Below are 21,637 nucleotides of genomic sequence, written 5' to 3'. Positions count from 1 at the left end.
ATGAAAAACCTACACACAAGAAGTGAGCAGACAACAGGCGGATCATTTGTTATTGTTTATTATGATGTCCTCGTTATTGCACGTATGATGAGCTCTATTGCTTTCTGATCGGCCAGTCCAAAGAGGTCAGGGTTCACGTTGACCCCAGATCTAACCACTGATCCAGGGTGAGATACCTTGTCATCCTATAATGGTTAAGGTTAGGATTGAGGATAGTGTAATCTGATCCTAGATCTGTGGTTATTGGAGCAACTTCTACCTTGACTCCAGAATGTTCTGGGTTGTTCTCTTGGGAATCTGGAGATCACTGACCCATTCCAGGTGAGAATACGCTGTGAAAAGCGAACACATACTTTGATAACATTATTAAAGACACCTTTGGACAGAGTTAGTACCATTAGCATTGACACTTATAATGGTAAAAGACTGACTGTTAACTTCACTGTTTTGTTGTATTGTTCTACATTGCTAGTGAATGACCAGTCACTCCTAGCCTATTCCCATATGTACACATTACAATCCCTGTCATCTGTTGGTCAAGCTAACTAGTACAGTATCATTTTTAAAAGGGACTAGATGTATACCTCATCTGTAGTTCTACAGTATGCCACTGCTTTGAGTTGAACACAGCTCACACAATCAGACTGCAACACCAACTCTTCTCTCTCCATCCCTCCCTCCATCTCCACCCTCTTCAAGGCTGCTGCTGTGACAGCCCCATGTTCTTTGTGTGTATTTGATTCAGGTTCTGTATGTGTATGCTTGACATGATGGAGCGCGGTCGCAGAACCCTTCTTGGCATTGTGTTGCAGTGGGCTCAGGACCCGTACAGAGCCTGTCTTAAGCAATCTTGGCTCTGACAAATATACCAGCAAAGTTTCACAAGATGAGATAGTGAAGGTGGACTGCCATGGGTGACAGAGAAAGATAGGGAGACTGATGGAGAGGGGGAATGTGGAAAGTAGGTTGGTTGAGTTTTCTGCCAAGTCCCATCATTAAAGACAACTTGAGTTTGAATCAACATCCCACTCCTTAATCCTCCTCCCTTCTTCATACTCGACTCCCCCATCCCACTACATCAGAACAAAAGGAATTGTGGATGTGGCAGTGGTTGTCCATAGCAACGTGCCATGCAGGGAGAGGAGTGGATGGGAGGTTATAGTGTCTGGTTGGAGCAGGGCTGGGGAGTGAATGCATAAGCCTCAGGACAACAGCCTTCCAATCTCTGGGCCGTGTTAGTGTGTGTCTGGGCTGAACATGATGCTGTGCCTTCTGGGCCGTGGGACGCTTTTATATAATCCTGCTCCTCTGCCTGCTGCAAAACACACACAGACAAATGCTCAATCACAGAAACTGTCCCTTGTTTTTTTTTCTCACCATTCCTAAGCCTTTGGGGAAATGGTTGACTGGTGACCTGCGTTAGGGGTGTGACAGCGGTTTTCACACCCCAGTCAAATCTGTTAGCAGAGGTGGGTGTGGCCTCATTCTCCTGGACACTTCCTGTGTTTCACACAACAGAAAAGTGGGATGAAGGAAAGGAGACAAGGAGAGGATTCTATTTAAGAAGTTCGAGAGCATCCAGAATATCTGCTTTCCCTCCCACCTCCCATCAACAATGACAACTTGGGAGGATAGAATAACACCAGGGGCAGGATGACTTTAACCATGAACACTGAGCTAAAGTCAGTTTGAAGTTTTTAGCCCTAATGATTAAGGTTGGGATTGGTGGACTGTAAGCTGATCCTAGATCTTTGCCTATAAGCACAGCATGGATAAACTAGCAGACACACATTAAAGGAAAACTCTATGCAAAAACGATGTTTTCACATTTGTTTCATTAGTCCATTGTTGATGTAGTCCCAAAATGTTTTGCATGTCAGATATCATGTTTTCAAGATATACAGTACCAGTCTGTTTGGACACACCTACTCATTCAAGGGTTTGTCTTTATTTTTACTATTTTCTACATTGTAGAATAATAGTGAAGACATCAAAACTATGAAATAACACATTTGGAATCATGTAGTAAGCAAAATAGTGTTAAACAAATCAAAATATATTTGAGGTTTGAGATTCTTCAAAATAGTCACCCTTTGCCTTGATGACAGCTTTGCACACTCTTGGCATTCTCTCAACAAGTTTCATGAGGTAGTCACCTGGAATTCATTACAATTAACAGGTGTGCCTTGTTAAAAGATATTTTGTGGAATTTCTTTCCTTAATGCATTTTAGCAAATCAGTGTTGTGTTGTGGTATACAGAAGAAAGCCCAATTTGGTAAAAAAAACAAGTCCGTATTATGGCAAGAACAGCTCAAATAAGCGAAGAGAAGCGACAATCCAGAAATTTCAGCCCAAATAAATGCATCACAGAGTAACAGACACATCTCAACATCAACTGTTCAGAGGAGACTGCATGAATCAGGCCATCATGGTCGAACTGCTGTAAAGAAACACCAATAAGAAGATGAACACCAATAATAAGAAGAGACTTGCTTGGCCAAGAAACATGAGCAATGGACATTAGACTGGTGGAAATCTGTCCTTTGGTCTGGATTCCAAATTTGAGATTTTTGGTTCCAACCGCCCTGTCTGTGAGACGTAGAGTAGGTGAACGGATGATCTCTGCATGTGTGGTTCCCACTGTGAAGCATGGAGGAGGTGGTGTGATGGTGTGGAGGTGCTTTGCTGGTGACACTGTCAGTGATTTATTTACAATTCAAGGCACACTTAACCGACATTGCTACCAAGCAGCGATACGCCATCCCATCTGGTTTGCACTTAGTGGGACTATCATTTGTTTTTCAACAGGACAATGACCCAACACACCTCCAGGCTGTGCAAGGGCTATTTGACCAAGAAGGAGAGTGATGGAGTGCTGCATCAGATGACCTGGCCTCCACAATCACCCGACCTCAACCCAATTGAGATGGCTTGGGATGAGTTGGACAGCGGAGTGAAGGAAAAGCAGCCAACAAGTGCTGAGCATATGTGGGAACTCCTCCAAGACTGTTGGAAAAGTATTCCAGGTGAAGCTGGTTGAGAGAATGCCAAGAGTGTGCAAAGCTGTCATCAAGGCAAAGGGTATTATGATTTGTGTAACACTTTTTGGGTTACTACATGATTCCATATGTGTTATTTAATAGTTTTGATGTCTTCACTATTGCTCTACAATGTAGAAATTAGTACAAATAAAGAAAAACCCTGGAATGAGTACTGTAGGTGTCTCCAAACTTTTGACTGGTACTGTATATACATTTTGGGGGTATATGGACTAATGAAACAAATACCAAAAGATCGTTTTGGGGTGGAATTTCCCTTTAAGGCACATAGCCATGAATAGAACATCATCACATGACTATAGAACACTTCGACAAGGGAGGGCTCACTACCCATTGGTATAAAGGATGCCAATCCAGGGAAGACGTGTTCAACTACACTTGTGCGACGTAAACTAATTTCTACAAACAGTGCTTGTGGAACGATTTCAGTGAATGTTTCTGAATGCTAAACGAAACATCAGTGAGTGAGTTTAGGGTTGTGGCATAGCATCTGTAATGTTTCTTTAATATTGACAATAATGGCAGTTAAGACTTTGAACAGTCACTTGTAATTAACGACCTTGTGTTGTCACACCGTTGCTAACGTTTGTGCCGAAAATGCTGGTTAAGGAGAAATGTTGTTGCGTTGTTGTACACACGTCTGTTACTATGGCCACCAAGGTAATTGGACCCTCCTATACAGTGGCTGTTCCATAGAGTTAGAACGAGTAGAAAGGACATTCCAGTTCAAAACAATGACTGGAATGGCTGCCATATTGGGTGCATAATTTGGAAAGTTCAGTAAATATTCTATACTGCTATATTTTGAACATTTACATTTTAGCAGACACTCTTATCCAGAGTGACTTACAGGAGCCAGTAGGGTTAAGAGCCTTGCTCAAGAGCACATCAACATATTTTTCGCCTTATCGGCTCAGGGACTCAAATAGAGCTTCTACTAGTGCTATCACTAGATCTGCTTAAAGCCCTGTGTGTGTGTGTTCCTAACCAGCCTTTATCTTCTTCATCTCGTTGTGGGCACACAGGTCGCTGCACTGGGAAGGGGGCACCACCTCCCTTGGCCAGCGAATCAGGTCACTGCTCAGGCTCAGAGTCTCCGGCCACTCACCAATGGGCACGTATCCGTAGCGATCAGAGTTGTGCTGGTAACTGAAGATGTTGAACCAGCGACCTTTCAGTTACTGGCCCAACCCTCTAACCACTAGGCTACCTTCCCCCTATATGCTACAATGAGAGCAAATGTGTGATTCAACATACTGTATGAAATGTGGATACTATGTCCGTTCCAGCCATTCTATTCCTATGGGCTCGTCAGCCCAAATCAGGGAGCTTCATCCACAGTCAGTCCACAGTAGTGGGAATCCTACTGGAGTTACATAATACTGTCAGCATTGTGCTGTTCCAACCATCAGTAATATACAAATATACAGATACAACATACAACATACAAATGAATAAAAATGCATACTGACTGGGTTATTACAATGAGGCCTACAAAAAATAGTACAAAGTCTGCGGGCTATTGCAGGTGAGGCTGTCTCAGCCACTACCCCTACAGAACATCTGTTCTCAGACACCCCTAATACATACACACACTCCTATCACAATCCTAACACACACACACACACACACACACACACACACACACACACACACACTCCTAACACACACACACATTCCTATCACAACCCTAACACACATACACACTCCTATCACAACCTTAACACACACACACACACACACACACACACACACACACACACACACACACACACACACACTTTCCTATCACAACCCTAACAAACACACACACTACTATCACAACCCTAACACACACACACACACACACACACACACTCCTATCACAACCCTAACACACACACACACACACTTTCCTATCACAACCCTAACAAACACACACACTACTATCACAACCCTAACACACACACACACTCCTATCACAACCCTAACACACACACACACACACTCCTATCACAACCCTAACACACACACACACACACACACACACACACACACACACACACACACACACACACACACACACACACACACACACACACACACACACACACACACACACACACACACACTCCTATCACAACCCTAACACACACATACACACACTCATTTCACAACCCTAACACACACACATACACACACTCCCATCACAACCCTAACACACACACTCCTATCACAACCCTAACACACACACATACACACACTCCTATCACAACCTTAACACACACACACACACTCCTATCACAACCCTAACACACACATACACACACTCATTTCACAACCCTAACACACACACATACACACACTCCTATCACAACCTTAACACACACACACACACTCCTATCACAACCCTAACACACACACTGCTATCACAACCCTAACACACACACACACACTCCTATCACAACCCTAACACACACACATACACACACTCCTATCACAACCTTAACACATACACACTCCTATCACAACCTTAACACACACACACACTCCTATCGCAACCCTAACACACACATATACACACACTCCTATCACAACCTTAACACATACACACTCCTATCACACACACATACACACACTCCTATCACAACCTTGACACATACACACTCCTATCACAACCCAGTGCACAGTTATATATGTACACATCGTCTTAACAAAGCTATTCCAAACAAAGGCTCAAAAAATCCTCCTACAAAGTTGTTTTGGTTCTTTTGTTTCTCTACAACAATTTTGATTCCATTATATGTACAGCACTAGAAAACAATGTAGTAGTAAACCCTTTCTACAGCCGTGAAACAGAACTGTGCTGGTCCACATCGTGGGAGGAGGGGACAGGGGGGCACAATGTGTGCCTATTGGCTAACAGTCTCTGGGGGGCAGGGTTAGAGAGGTGAGTGGGTGTGGTCACAGAGAGGAAGTGGTGGAGTCGACGATCTCTCTCCCATTACACACTGTCGGTACGTACTGGGCACTCACCGATGCTGGAGAGGGAGAGGGAGAGGGAGGGAGAGAGAGAGAGAGAGAGAGAGAGAGAGAGAGAGAGAGATTCATAAAAATGGGACATTTAGTTAAATTCCAACTTGGCTACATAACGAACCATGCCCATTGGTCAGTGTCTCTGACTGTAACTTAACCATACCGTGTGAAGCGTACGTGGTGGCAGGACCACTGACACTGAAGCGGTTGATATTGAGGCGGAGACTGGTGACGTTCTTCTGTGGTTGGAACATGATGATGTGGACCTTGGGAGCGAACATACAGCCCAGCACCACAAAACCACTGAGACTGACAGAGATACACATGGTGGTGGTCTGGACCTGTAGAGGGAGACAGAGAACATGGTAACTCCACTGGAACAGAGGACCAGAGGACCAGAGGGAGACAGAGAACATGGTAACTACACTGGAACAGAGGACCAGAGGACCAGAGGGAGACAGAGAACATGGTAACTACACTGGAACAGAGGACCAGAGGACCAGAGGGAGACAGAGAACATGGTAACTACACTGGAACAGAGGACCAGAGGACCAGAGGGAGACAGAGAACATGGTAACTACACTGGAACAGAGGACCAGAGGGAGACAGAGAACATGGTAACTACACTGGAACAGAGGGAGACAGAGAACATGGTAACTACACTGGAACAGAGGACCAGAGGGAGACAGAGAACATGGTAACTACACTGGAACAGAGGACCAGAGGGAGACAGAGAACATGGTAACTACACTGGAACAGAGGACCAGAGGGAGACAGAGAACATGGTAACTACACTGGAACAGAGGACCAGAGGAAGGAAGAGTGCATGCTTTTTATGGACGTATGTATGAACAGACAGTAAAGCAAGAAGAAATGTGTGTGTATCCACTTCCTGTACAAGTGCACACACGCACACACACACGCATACACACACGCACACACACACGCACACACACCATCTCACAGACAAGGCCGTGGTGTGTCTCTCTCTACCTCCCAAGTCAGATTACCAAGGCCAAAGCAATTCTTTCCACACCCTAAGGCTGTGTGTGTGAGTGTGTGTGTGATTTGTAAGGATCAGGTAAACACATATCCTCCTCTTGCTCTGCTTGTCGACAGTTTGTCAGTACCTGGCAGCCTCTTGGATTAACATTATAAGGGTGCACATAAAACAGTTAGCATGACATGTCAGGACAGATATCCTGCAGCCAGCGACAGTGGAAGACAGCAGTGTGTCTTATTAAAACGTTTGCCCTTATGTTTGTTCATGATGAATATAAAGGTTGTGTACATACTGAAGTAAACTGCAAGAGGAGTACTCATTAAAATGTCTGTATCTGTGGTGATGTAGGGATGTAGAAAAAAGGACAGCCTGCTTGAGTTTGTTTGTGTGTGTGTGTGTGTGTGTGTGTGTGTGTGTGTGTGTGTGTGTGTGTGTGTGTGTGTGTGTGTGTGTGTGTGTGTGTGTGTGTGTGTGTGTGTGTGTGTGTGTGTGTGTGTGTGTGTGTGAACCTTGCTCTCACCCTGTAGTCACTGGATGTGACGTAGAATATGGGCAGGAAGGCTAGCCAGATGATACAGGTTGTGTACATGGTGAAACCTATGAACTTAGCCTCGTTGAAGTTCTCTGGACACTTCCTGGTCTTGAAGGCGTACCTAGGATCAGATAAAGGAGACAAATAGAACGAAAGAATTAACAAACCTTGAAGGCTTACTTAATAAACAGAGTGATAAACCTTCAGAAGTCCACACACACAGTCACACGCAGCACCTCTGCACCACCTACACAGTACACAGGATGACCAGGAGCACGTCGTATCCTAGCGACAGCAGCATGCTGGAGTCACGGACGTTACACTTCAGGATCACTGTCTGCCGTCGCTCCGGTAACGTAAACCTCCTGGTACCAGGAACCTCCAGCAGCAACCACACTGACACCATCACTAACTGGACCGATATCAGACTGAGACAGATAAACACCTGGGGGTGGGGGAGAGAGAGAGAGAGAGAGAGAGAGAGAGAAAGAGAGAGAAGACCAACACCATCATCTAAATTATCTATCTGTAATCTGCCTCCATCTCCCTCCTCCTTCCATCTCTCCCTACCTCTGTTTCTTTATCTCTCCCTCATCTCTTTTTTCCCTCCCTCTTCCCTCCCCCATCTTCTGACAGCTAGGATAACCTCTGACCTGGGACGTGGGGCTTATGAAGCGCGGCTTTGTGGTCCCGCCCCCGTCCTTCACCCCACTGAAGATCCGGGCGATCCGATTGGTCTTGGTGAGCAGGGCAGAGTAGCAGACAGCGAATGAGGTGCTGAGGCCGAGGCGTCGCATGGCGCAGATAGCAGGCGAGGGCTTGGCCAGGAAGAGGAAGGTGAGGGAGTAGGACATGAAGACACCCAGCAGTAGAATGTAACACAACTCTCTGCCTGACGCCTTCACCAGGGGCGTGCTGTTGTGTCTCACAAACACCCAGAACACCAGAGATGTACACAGGAACCTGCAGAGGGAGAGTAGATCAGTTTCAGTTGACTTTGTTGAATCCCCTGGGAAAAGTGTCTAGTGTTAGTGCTGGGCCTGATGAGACTGATTCCTCTCCTCTAACTTCTCACCCAACAACGGCGATGCTGATTGGTCCAATAGCCCAGGCATCCTCCCACATGATGTAGTCCTCAGGCAGGTCGTAACAGGAAATTAGGTCTTCACTGGGCCACTGGCCAGGGGCGCAGGGCGAACAGGTGAACTCATCAGCTAGGTACTCATGAGCCTCACATGCCGTACAGATCCAACAACAGTACTCTCCTACAAGATACAGGTATAAAACAAATATATTACCTTAGGCAGCTTTTATGTAAGAAAAGGAAACGAGGATGTTTACATGAGAGCCAGCTGCTCTAATCATTTCATTCTTCCAAAACAAATTACACTGAAACTTCTGCTAGTGATGTCACTAGATCTGCTTAAGCCCTGTGTGTGTGTGTGTGTGTGTGTGTGTGTGTGTGTGTGTGTGTGTGTGTGTGTGTGTGTGTGTGTGTGTGTGTGTGTGTGTGTGTGTGTGTGTGTGTGTGTGTGTGTGTGTGTGTGTGTGTGTGTGTGTGTGTGTGTGTGTGTTCCTCACCAGCCTGCATCTTCTTCATTTCGTTGTGGGCACACGGGTCGCTGCACTGGGATGGGGGCACCACCTCCCTTGGCCAGCGAATCAGGTCACTGCTCAGGCTCAGAGTCTCCGCCCACTCACCAATGGGCACGTATCCGTAGCGATCAGCGTTGTGCTGGTAACTGAAGATGTTGTAGCGTCCCATCCCGTCGCCGTAGGCATCAAACTTCACCACGGTCTCACTACCGGGAGGAGAGAAGGGAGCTAAGAGAAAGAGAGAGAGAAGGATGAGGAGAGAGGAGAGGAGCAGGGGAGTAAAAGAGAATGGTTGGGAATTAGAGAAGAGAGATGAGTCAGGATTTCAATTTAAAAGTCAATATGAACAAAGCAGTGTCACACAGAGGGGTTTATTGAATTCCAAGACATACACCACGTACAGAGCCAGTCGATGTGACAAAGTGAGAATGTAGCAAGTGTTTCAGGAGCTTTAGACCTGTGTTACAGCATCTCACTGAGGACAATATGCTGTACTCAACAACACAACTGCAGAGAGAAGAAGCTCAGAACATACACCGCTTTATGAGAGTGTCACAACACTAATGTTACTGACTGGGATTGAACCTGTTGCCTCTGTAACACAAAGCCAGTCGAGCTAAAGCCTGGACAAAATTAGTAATTGTGTGAGTGTGGTTTACCGAAACTCCACTGCAAGAGGAAACGCATGAGGGTGACTGACTGATGTTTACCCCTATGAGGTAGGCCTATACATAGCTGTGACAATGTTTCCGTGACCAAGATAGATAGAGTGTGTTTACTGAGGGGCTGTAAATGCTCAGTGTGTCTTAATGAGGCCTGTTTCCTCATGACACTGTTTTGTGCTTGACATAGACCCTGTGCTTTATATGCACCTCAGGATCAGGTCATATAAGGACAACCATCTACGGAACACTTGGTATTCTAGAGGAGACTCATGGGACCAGGTTAAGCCAAGCCCGGTGTGTGTGTGTGCATGTGTGTGTACAGTACGTGTGTGTACAGTACGTGTGTGTGTGTGTGTGTGTGTGTGTGTGTGTGTGTGTGTGTGTGTGTGTGTGTGTGTGTGTGTGTGTGTGTGTGTGTGTGTGTGTGTGTGTGTGTGTGTGTGTGTGTGCTCCGTTGGGTCCTATTCTAACTGGTTTATAGCACATGGTTCTGAGCATGGTGGCAGATTTGGACTAAAGCTGACATCGTTGTGTGGTGTGTGCGGGTATGTGTGTGTGTTTGTGTGCGAACGTACCTGTTTTTGTTAGTGTGTGTGTGTGTGTGTGTGTGTGTGTGTGTGTGTGTGTGTGTGTGTGTGTGTGTGTGTGTGTGTGTGTGTGTGTGTGTGTGTGTGTGTGTGTGTGTGTGTGTGCGTAGGTGTGTGTGTAGGTGTGTGCGTAGGTGCGTGCGTAGGTGCGTGCGTGCGTGTGTGTGTCTGCTGACTAGGACTAAAGCTGTGATAGCTGTGAAGACTCAATGAGATGAGAGAAGAATGGAGTGTCAGACCAGAGAGGTTTTAGGGCTTATGAAATCTATAAATCACAAAGACAACCTGAGTCTCTCTCTCCCCCTCTTTTTTATCCCCCTCTTTCTCTCTCTCCACCCTCAATACATCCCTCCCTCTCTCTCTGTCACTCACAGAGGATATTGGCAGTGCTTAGGCTTCTTTCCGAAAAAAAAGTTAAATGATTTCAATAAGGAAAAGCTGATAAGATCTTAAGACTGAGAATAGCTGAACATTCTTAATACTGCAAAATGCAGCTAATCTCTCTCTATATAATAAAGCAATAAGGTTAGACACACAGACACACACCTCCCTCATTATCATAACTGCACCCTATTAGCATATCAGCTTTGTGGAAAAGGTTAATTGGCCACATTATGATTATGTGTTAGAACTGGTGTGCTGAATTCCAAATCAAGCCCTTGTCCCTACACCCTACTCCTCTAGTCCCTCACTCAGATCTACATTACTGGTTTGGGCCTGGGTAAGGAGATGTTTGATCATTCAGGATTAGTCTGCTGTCTGTCCCCAGAGGGCACTCGCATGTCTCTGATCCAACACCAGTACCCCTTCTATTCCCTACAGAGACCTGAGACCTTGCTGGCAGTCAGTACCAACTTAACACTGCAAGTTATAGACACTCCAAGGCTACTGGAGGAGATTTTGATGACTGTGTAGATCTGACAAAGACAAGGTGGTCGAAAAATAACAACCATGAAGAGAATGGATTTGGTTGCTATCAGATCCCCATCCCCACCAGTAGAGGTATTTGGTTTCTATGGCTGTGGGATCTGGTTCATTCAGGTTTGGTGCCTTGTGGGAATGGAAGCCTGTGTCCAACGTTCCCTCACACTCACATGTCAATGCCAACTGCTGAACACACACACGTATGCACACACACACAACACACCTAGGCACGCACACACAACACACCTAGGCACACACACTCCTAACAAACCCGTATACTGTTCGTCCTGCAACTTCCTATAACGTTCTATGTGACCCAGTATCTGACCATATCCGTCTAGAGAACATAGGTAGCCCAGAGTAAAGGCATATCTCTCCCCTCAGCTTGTTCTAGGTTAAGAGCTCTGGGAGACTGTCCAGTTCAGGCTTCGAGGTTAGCATGACTCTCCCTAGGTCTCCTCAGCAGTATCTGCTTTGCTGAGAGCTCTAGCGGAATGAATAACTCCCGCCGTAGTCCTCTCTGATGTTGGAAAAAGACTGAAGTCTGCAGCTTTACGTTAGACAGTAAAGCACTGCACTACAATGCATTCATATGCAGAGCAAATCTGTCCACACCAACCGTCTATTGTTTACTCTCTCTCTCTCTCTCTCTCTCTCTCTCTCTCTCTCTCTCATGCAGCATGCACTCAAACAGCTGGAACTAAACTACAGCTACTAAGACTATAGAGTAGCAATAAATAGGACAGTTAGAAGAGAAAAATACAGATCGAGAAAAATAATTCTGAGGCCAAATTCATAGTTTAAAAACATTCATAACTTCACTTGTAAATGAGAGAGTCTTTATTATTCTGGATGAATTAAAAGTAAGGGGAAGCAGGGCTTTCATTCAGTAGTTCAGAAATGAATTACACTCTCGACCATGTAGGGCTAACACACTGGCCGCAGGGGATGCTGGGTATTACTGGGAGGGGGTGAACCAATCCCCTTTAATCCAATGATGGGGGGAAGAGAGGGAATACATAATGTGATACTGCAGAAAGAGAGAGAGAGGGGGTGATAGAGAGAGAGAGAGAGAGAGAGAGAGAGAGAGAGGGTGAGAGAGAGAGAGAGAGAGAGAGAGAGAGAGAGAGAGGGGTGAGAGAGAGAGAGAAAGAGAGAGAGAGAGTCCACCAGGCTGGCTGTTGATTAGCTGATGTCACCACACACTAGGGGACAGGTAACATTTAGACTGTATAAGCTTTGTGCAACATATGCTAGGATAATCTCAGCCTCTCATCTCCTATTCTCTTCTGTGCTCTCCTCTCCTGTGCTCTCTCAGCCTCTTATCTCCTTTCCTTTCATCTCCTCTGCTCTCCTGCACTCTCCTCTCTTGTGCTCTCCTCTCCTGTGCTCTCCTCTGCTCTCCTCTCTTGCTCTCTCCTCTCCTCTGCTCTCCTTTCCTGTGCTCTCCTCTCCTGTGCTCTCCTCTTCTCTCCTCTGCTCTCCTTTCCTGTGCTCTCATCTCCTCTGCTCTCCTCTCCTTGCAGTAAATGCGGTGGTGAGTAAAATATTGTGAGATCCCAGAGGCACTCTTCATCTTCCCCTCATGCTCTCTATTTCTGTTCCTCCCACTTTTCCATCATCTTTCTCTCCAACCCTTCCTAACATCTTTAGAGCTGCAATGTAAAGTGATGTGTGTAATGTGCATTAGGCAAGGCGTGTGTATGTTTGTGTGTGTGCGTGTGTGTGTGTTTGTGTCTGATGTTCGTTAGGCGTGGGGAATGTTCAGTCCAATCAGGCGTGTTTGGAGTGATGACCTCTTACATGTGTGTCCCAGAGAGAGAGACACATGAAAAACATCACAATGGGCTATATCTGTTCTCTATGTGGTCTTTCTCTCCAGAGACTGAGAGTCAGACTGGACAGCAGACGGAAAAGAAGAGATAGAAGAGAGAGAAAGGAAAGAAAATAGGAGAGGAGTGATAGAGGAGACAAAAGAGGGAATAGCAGGGGAGAAGAGAGGAGAGGAGTAATAGACAAGATAAGAGAGGAGACAGGAGGGGATCACAAGAGAAGGGAGGAACCAAATAATAGACACAATGAAGAGATAGAAAGAGAAGAACAAGTGATAGCACAACATAGAAGAGGTTTTAAAGAAAAAGCTATAAAAAAGAAGAGGTAGGGAAGAGAGAAGAGAAGAGTTAGATAAAAGGATGAGCTAAAGAAAGGGAAAAGGGATGGATGGAAGGGAGCAGGTTGATGTTTATTGGGATGAGTCTTGTCCTGTAGGCAGACCTGATTGATTTCCGGCCCAAAAAATCCTGAAAACAAAATTGAGCTTTTTGGTCTTAATTTAAGGATTGGGTTAGGCATTACGGGTCAGAAGTGTGGTTAAAGCTATGGTTATGGTTAGGTTTACGGGTCAGAAGTGTGGTTAAAGCTATGGTTAGGGTTAGGTTTACGGGTCAGAAGTGTGGTTAAAGCTATGGTTAGGGTTAGGTTTACGGGTCAGAAGTGTGGTTAAAGCTATGGTTAGGGTTAGGTTTACGGGTCAGAAGTGTGGTTAAAGCTATGGTTAGGGTTAGGTTTACGGGTCAGAAGTGTGGTTAAAGCTATGGTTAGGGTTAGGCATTACAGGTCAGAAGTGTGGTTAAAGCTATGGTTAGGGTTAGGTTTACGGGTCAGAAGTGTGGTTAAAGCTATGGTTAGGGTTAGGCATTACGGGTCAGAAGTGTGGTTAAAGATATGGTTAGGGTTAGGTTTAATGACTTTGTGGCTGTGCCAGCTAGTGACCACTCTGCAGAGCTGCCTCCAGTACATGAGTCCTCCCAATAAATGCTAATCTGCTGGAAGGGAGGGACGGAAGTGAAGGGAGGGAAGGGATGATGGCACCCAGGCAAGAAGCTTGTGAAGTGTTTATGAGTGGGAAGCACTGTTTCCAAGTGTGAAAAGGGGTGGGGGAGGGAGAGAGAAAGTGAAGGTTGTTCTCTGGCATGTAACCGTTACAGTAAGCTCTCAGTTCAATATGGCACTGAAGGCACAACGCCTCTCCTCGCTCTGCTAACACACACACACACACACACACACACACACACACACACACACACACACACACACACACACACACACACACACACACACACACACACACACACACTCATAAAAGAGCAGAGGACAGGGAATATGACAACTATTTCAACAGGAGGTTGCATGTGTCTGTCTGTCTGTCTGTCTGTCTGTCTGTCTGTCTGTCTGTCTGTCTGTCTGTCTGTCTGTCTGTCTGTCTGTCTGTCTGTCTGTCTGTCTGTGTGTGTGTGTGTGTGTGTGTTGACTGATTTGTTTACTGCAGATGGGGGGCGGTAGGTGGGAGTTGAATGATGTCTTTGAAAAGTGTGTGGGTGGGGGGTGTCTGCGATTTCATGACAGCAAAAAATAAAAATCTGAAGCTGTGACTTTTTGCAAAGCTCTGAGTGTGTATTTGTGTGTGTGTGTGTGTGTGTGTGTGTGTGTGTGTGTGTGTGTGTGTGTGTGTGTGTGTGTGTGTGTGTGTGTGTGTGTGTGTGTGTGTGTGTGTGTGTGTGTGTGTGTGTGTGTTTAGCAATGTTGGGGGTTACAAAGTAACGCTGTAGAGTAATAATATGACTTTTTGCAGTACTGAGTAATATAACAGCGTTACTGTTCCAATCTGAGTAATAATATTGCAGTTATTTACTAAAGACATAGGTTGACACTGTTATCATTCCCCTCCTATTAGAGAGCTGAACCACCTTGTAGATGGGTATATACACTGCTCCAAAAAATAAAGGGAACACTAAAATAACACATCCTAGATCTGAATGAATGAAATAATCTTATTAAATACTTTTTTCTTTACATATTTGAATGTGCTGACAACAAAATCACACAAAAATAATCAATGGAAATCCAATTTATCAACCCATGGAGGTCTGGATTTGGAGTCACACTCAAAATTAAAGTGGAAAACCACACTATAGGCTGAACCAACTTTGATGTAATGTCCTTAAAACAAGTGAAAATGAGGCTCAGTAGTGTGTGTGGCCTCCATGTGCCTGTATGACCTCCCTACAATGCCTGGGCATGCTCCTGATGAGGTGGCGGATGGTCTCCTGAGGGATCTCCTCCCAGACCTGGACTAAAGCATCCGCCAACTCCTGGACAGTCTGTGGTGTAACGTGGTGTTGGTGGATGGAGCGAGACATGATGTCCCAGATGTGCTCAATTGGATCCAGGTCTGGGGAACGGGCGGGCCAGTCCATAGCATCAATGCAGTCAGGCTACCTCTGGCGAGCACATGGAGGGCTGTGCGGCCCCCCAAAGAAATGCCACCCCACACCATGACTGACCCACTGCCAAACCGGTCATGCTGAAGGATGTTGCAGGCAGCAGAATGTTCTCCACGGCGTCTCCAGACTCTGTCACGTCTGTCGCATGTGCTCAGTGTGAACCTGCTTTCATCTGTGAAGAGCACAGGGCGCCAGTGGCGAATTTGCCAATCTTGGTGTTCTCTGGCAAATGCCAAACGTCCTGCACGGTGTTGGTAGCGGTCCTGCTGCTGGGTTGTTGCCCTCCTATGGCCTCCTCCACATCTCCTGATTTACTGGCCTGTCTCCTGGTAGCGCCTCCATGCTCTGGACACGACGCTGACAGACACAGCAAACCTTCTTGCCACAGCTCGCATTGATGTGCCATCCTGGATGAGTTGCACTACCTGAGCCACTTGTGTGGGTTGTAGACTCCGTGTCATGCTACCACTAGAGTGAAAGCACCGCCAGCATTCAAAAGTGACCAAAACATCAGCCAGGAAGCATAGGAACTGAGAAGTGGTCTGTGGTCACCACCTGCAGAACCACTCCTTTATTGGGGGTGTCTTGCTAATTGCCTATAATTTCCACCTGTTGCCTATTCCATTTGCACAACAGCATGTGAAATTTATTGTCAATCAGTGTTGCTTCCTAAGTGGACAGTTTGATTTCACAGAAGTGTGACTGACTTGGAGTTACATTGTGTTGTTTAATAAGTGTTCCCTTTATTTTTTGGAGCAGTGTATATAGTAGAGGAAATGCTGCCCTTATCTACGGTAGAACCTGTCATTATTAGGCTACTTGTATTGGTGTATAGGCCTACATAACGTAACATTTACATTGTTTATATTGAGTGAGGACACGCAATGTTTTGGTGTGTAGCGTAAAAGTAATATAACGAGTAGTGCAACAAATTACTTTTCCCATGGAGTAATAAGTAAAGTCATTTGTTATTATTGAAAAAGTAAAATATAGGAAATATATTACTTTATATATATTACTTTTTTTGTAACCCCAACGCTGGTGTTTAGCGGTTGGCTTTGAGAGAGCTCACATCTACAGGACTACTTCGACAATTGGCCATAGTGTCAGCTTAATTACCATAGCAACAGCATAGCTACAGAGAGGCTTCTGTTCTAGAAGAACATTGAGACTGCGCTAAATGATACACATCACACACATGCAAACTACAGCACACAAAATGATCATCATCATCATCATCATCCTAATCATCAGAAGCATCACTCTGTTCAGCCTCATCCTCCTGACTTTGATCACCACTGTACCACGTCTATCTATTCCTATCTGTAACATGTCTGTTGCAGTGAGAGTGGAGGGAGGGAAGGAGAAAGGAGAAAAGGAGGGAGGGAAGGAGGGTGAGAGCCAAGATTGGGAGGTAGGGTGAGAGAGGGAAGGAGAGGGGAGATTGACTATGGGGATGCTAGCAGATCAGAGCGACAGATCAGAGCGACTCCCCCCATCTCTCTCACTTTTTCTCCAGCCCTCCCTCCATCTTCAGACTTATTCTTCCCACCTCCACTCCACTCCTGCTCACTGGAGGCTGTGGCTGCGGCAGCCTCTCTCCTCTCCCTCTCTTCCTCTCTCTCTCCCTCTCTTCCTCTCTCTCTCCCACTCTCCCCGAGACAGCCGTGCTCTGAGCCCTTTGATTTGCAGCTTGAGAAATGAAGATGTGGAATTTCAAAGAGAATCTTCCTCTGCTGACGCATACTGTCCCACTCCACCAGCAACCCAGCTCTACCTCCCTGCCTCCCCCTCTCTCTCCCTCTATCTCCTATCTCTCTTTCCCTCCCGCTATCTCTCCACCTCACTCCCTTTCACTACTGCTACCTTTCTCTTTACCTCTCCCCACTTCAGTCGACCTGTCAGTCTCCCTATGCCAAAACCTCCCTCTCCCTCTCTCTCTAAAGCTGTAGTGGCAGTGCTGTTTGTTGCGGTATTTTGATGTCCCCCATCGGTCATGGTTAGAAGGGGAATAAACAGCTCAAAACCTGTATGTCTGTCTGTCTGTCTCTCCAACAGCAGTGTATTTATACCTATGTCTTTGTACCGCACCTGCCACTCAACCCAATCCAATTTTTCCCTTTTCCTTCTCTCCAGTCTTCAGAGACACTCCTGCTATATGAGCCTATAACACACACACACACACTCACACACACGCACGCGCACGCGCACACGCACACGCACACGCACACACACACACACACACACACACACACACACACACACACACACACACACACACACACACACACACACACACACACACTCACAATTGCATTATTACTACTATAGGAGTCTCTATTAACTTGGACTCTGTGCTGTCATATCAATTACACATATCTAATAGATGGCAACCAGCAAGCATTACAGTACATGTCAATTAAGGTGAACTATTCTTATACGATTCCTGTTGCTATGCTTGCCAAAGCAATTCTTGCATATCTCTCTCCCTTTCTCTCTCTTCTAATGAACCCTCTTTCCTCCCCATTTCATATCTCTCCCTCCCCTCAAACAGACCAAACAGTAAAGTTAATGTTGAGCATTCCCCTTTCACCTCTCTCTTTTCCACTGCTTCCATCCCTCACTCTGCCCCTCTCCTCCCATTCTGCCAGGTCTACAGTACTGACCTGTGAAGCTGATGATCACTAGGTAGTCTACAGTACTGACCAATGAAGCTGATGTTGACGAGGGAGTCTACTGTACTGACCTGTGAGGCTGATGATCACTAGGTAGTCTATAGTACTGACCTGTGAAGCTGATGATCACTAGGTAGTCTACAGTACTGACCTGTGAAGCTGATGATCACTAGGTAGTCTACAGTACTGACCTGTGAAGCTGATGTTGAGGAGGTAGTCTCTGTAGAGCTTACGTCCATCCAGAGCCTTCATGCTGTCACAGAGCTTGTTGGTGTTGGAACACAGTGTTCTCTGCATCTTATCGAGGGCGTGGGCCACGGCGTATACCGCATTCACCACAAACATGATCTTGGACTCCGGCTCAAAGTTACTATCATCCACCAACACACCCTTGTCACATGGAGGGAGAGAGAGAGACACAGTTCCCCCCGACCCTACTCCTCCTGCCCCAGCTCCTACTCCTCCACCCCCTCCTCCAAGCGAGCACTGGAACTTCTGCTCCCAGAATTCTCGGTACCAGGGGTTGCGGTGGTTGTTGATTGGATCCAGAGACAGGAAGTAGCGGTTGAACGCCGGCACGGGATTGGCCGCCAGCTCCAGGGTGATGGCCCCGTTGGCTGTGGCCTCATTGCCCTTGACAATGCTCTCCTGTGCCCCCCAGCCGTCACTGGCCACCCAGATGAAGGTAGCGTTAAGTCGAGCAGCAGCAGAGAGGAGTTCCCGAGCATCATCGCTGCGCAGGAAGAGGACAGCCACGCGGGCGTTGGGCTTCTGGAGGAGCTGCCTGATCACTGCCTCATAGGACTTCTTAGCGTTAGAGCGGCCCACCTGGACATGAGAAGGAACATCCTTTAGTTATTTACACTGGAAACAGAGGGAGTAAACACACTTCCGAAAGAGGTCTACTACAGATGTAGGATCTTTATTTGATCACCCTGTTGCAGGAGAACTATCCTCCACTGCAGGAAATGTTAAACCTGTATTGTAGTTTGTAATTTCCACTTTGAAATTTAAGACTTGATTTTCTCTTACGAAAAATGTATCAACCCCTACAAAATTGTCCATTAATTATAATAATTTACATTTCCTGTTGCTGCAGGATTATTTTCCTGCTATAGCAAACTGGCTCAAAACAAGACCCTGCATCTGTACATAGAATAGCAGGCTAAAATACATAGTAGCACGCTGTAGGGTTAACCCTGAACCCATCTCCTTCTCCTGTTGTTTCTGTCTGATCAACCCCTCATCTCCTCTATGCTTGCTCTTCTATATTCTAACATAGGTCTGCGCCTATCTCCTTCACTGTCAATCTCCCTATATAATCTCCTGATAACCTTATCTCCACTTCTATCTCTCCCTACCTTCTCAGAGGTAGCGATGCAGATGTTCCTCATACGGGCTTCCTGTTCAAAGGCCTCAATGCCCGTCTCTCCGTAGTCTCCCTCTGATGCCACCGTGGACACGTAGGTCCAGTTGAACAGCCGCAGGATCTCTGCCATGGCCTTGGCCTGGTAGAAGTCAGGGGGCACCGTGCGGGCAAAGTAGTCATAGCGTGTCTTGTCGCTGAGCTTGGCGCTAGTAGAGGCATAGCTGATCTGAGGGATCTGAAAGAGGCGCAGCAGGTTGGCCACCTGGGAGAGAGAGGCAAACAGACATGAGAAACAGACACACACAGATGTGTAAGTTCAAACACAGTCAATAAACTGCGGACTTATCCATTAGTGATGGACATAAGGGGTCTAGGTTCTATATGATATTCCCTTTCTCCTGATTAGGATTTTACACACACACACACACACACACACACACACACACACACACACACACACACACACACACACACACACACACACACACACACACACACACACACACACACACACTGACGTCCCTGAAGGCACACAGGCCAAACAACAACAAAAACTGTCAAGCCAGAGAAAACAAAGAGTAATTGTATGTGATGAAAAACAAGCGATGAGGGATAACAATGCCTATCAGAGAGAGGAGGAGAGTGGACTGAGGTCAGAATACACTGGGCTCTCCCCTCGGAGTGAGGGAGTGACAGCTTTTAATACAAAGAGAGAGATAGAGAGGAAGAGAAGGAGAGAGAGATTGACAAAAAAGAGAGACTGAGAAAAACAGAGACAGAGTTGTAGAGATGAGGGATTTGGGTCTGATAGAGTAGCGGAGCACAGTGGAGAGGAGAGGGGAGGGGAGGGGAGGAGAGGAGAGGAAAGGAGAGGGGGGAGAGGGGGTAGAGGAGAGGAGAGTGGAGGAGAGGAGAGTGGGGGGGGAGAGGAGAGGAAAGGAAAGCAGAGGAGAGGAGGGGAGGGGAGGAGAGCAGAGGAGAGGAGAGGAGAGGAGAGGATGCTTTGTGCAGTCACAGAGGAGTAGAAGAGTAGGAGATGTTATGCTAAATTATGCAAATCACCTTATTCTGTCACAATACCATACCACTGGAGCTGTGTGAATGTATTTGTGTGTGTGTGTGTGTGTGTGTGTGTGTGTTTGTGTCTGTGTGTTTCTGTGTGTGTGTTACCTGTATAGACACACTGCTATAGGATCCTCCTATAACTCCAGCAATGGCCAGGGGAATGTCTTCCTGTAGAGCGTAGGATCCATCAGGACAGATAAACTCTGTATCGTCCACCTTGGTCAGAGATACACGCACAAACTCCAGCGCCTGGGAAGTACACACACACATACTCAATAAACACTTATTTAAAGACTGTAAATGTAATATTGACAGTGTTTTCTATGACTTACAATTAGGCTTACTTTTATATTTATTTCAAGGGCAAGCTTATTATGCCATTTGTATAATTTTTCTACAGCAAAAGCTCAAAAAGAAGGAAGAAATAAAAAGTGTGTGTGTGTGTGTGTGTGACAAAGCTCACCAACCTGTTCCAGTGCGTACGTATCTCTAGAACAGGTGTCCAGTATGTGAACTCCCAGACTGACTCCAGGCAGTAGAGTAGGATCAGAGTTGATCATGTCTATAGCAAACAGCATGGCCTCCAACCTCTGGATCCCCCTGTCCTCGTTTACCCTGCCACACTCCTCTATCCCTCCCCCCTTCTCATGGACCGGGAACAGCCCCCCCAGGACCAGGTCTCCCTCGATCCGGATCTCTCGACGGGGGTGAGGGGGGTCCACCCCCAGAGACACTAGCACACACCGACACAACACAGCTAGGAGGACTGTAGGGATGCGGGATAACATAGTGGAGAGGAGAGGAGAGGAGAGGAGAGGAGAGGAGAGGAGAGGAGAGGAGAGGAGAGGAGAGGAGAGGAGAGG

The 21,637-nt window shown here is 46.4% G+C and overlaps 1 protein-coding gene across 1 annotated transcript; it reads right to left on the bottom strand.

Annotated features, from left to right (window-relative positions):
- Positions 1–42: 42 nt before the first annotated feature.
- Positions 43–21,593, bottom strand: LOC106573453 (metabotropic glutamate receptor 3). The gene is made up of 12 exons (XM_014148514.2): positions 21,242–21,593; positions 20,880–21,023; positions 19,702–19,971; positions 18,532–19,168; positions 9,192–9,434; positions 8,686–8,875; positions 8,264–8,573; positions 7,862–8,055; positions 7,599–7,731; positions 6,239–6,416; positions 6,076–6,080; positions 43–1,315 (listed from the first exon to the last, which is right to left on the bottom strand). Exons 1-12 carry the CDS (start codon positions 21,560–21,562, stop codon positions 1,157–1,159), a joined length of 2,784 nt encoding a protein of 927 aa, XP_014003989.1. The 5' UTR covers positions 21,563–21,593; the 3' UTR covers positions 43–1,156.
- Between the last annotated feature and the right edge of the window lie 44 nt (positions 21,594–21,637).

The sequence above is a fragment of the Salmo salar genome, chromosome ssa16 (genome assembly GCF_905237065.1).
Source record: "Salmo salar chromosome ssa16, Ssal_v3.1, whole genome shotgun sequence".
NCBI lineage: Eukaryota > Metazoa > Chordata > Actinopteri > Salmoniformes > Salmonidae > Salmo > Salmo salar.
Note: the sequence above shows the minus strand (reverse complement) of the source record. Positions and strands in the feature narration are given on the sequence as shown.

What these genes read in the sequence shown, in the direction of transcription:
- LOC106573453 (XM_014148514.2), bottom strand. Translation starts at nt 21,562, where the DNA reads ATGTTATCCCGCATCCCTACAGTCCTCCTAGCTGTGTTGTGTCGGTGT. An exon ending in GCATCGCTACCTCTGAGAAG is followed by an intron (nt 19,169 to 19,701) that starts GTAGGGAGAGAT and finishes TCTCATGTCCAG; the next exon opens with GTGGGCCGCTCTAACGCTAA. An exon ending in TCACATCCAGTGACTACAGG is followed by an intron (nt 6,417 to 7,598) that starts GTGAGAGCAAGG and finishes CTCCCTCTACAG; the next exon opens with GTCCAGACCACCACCATGTG.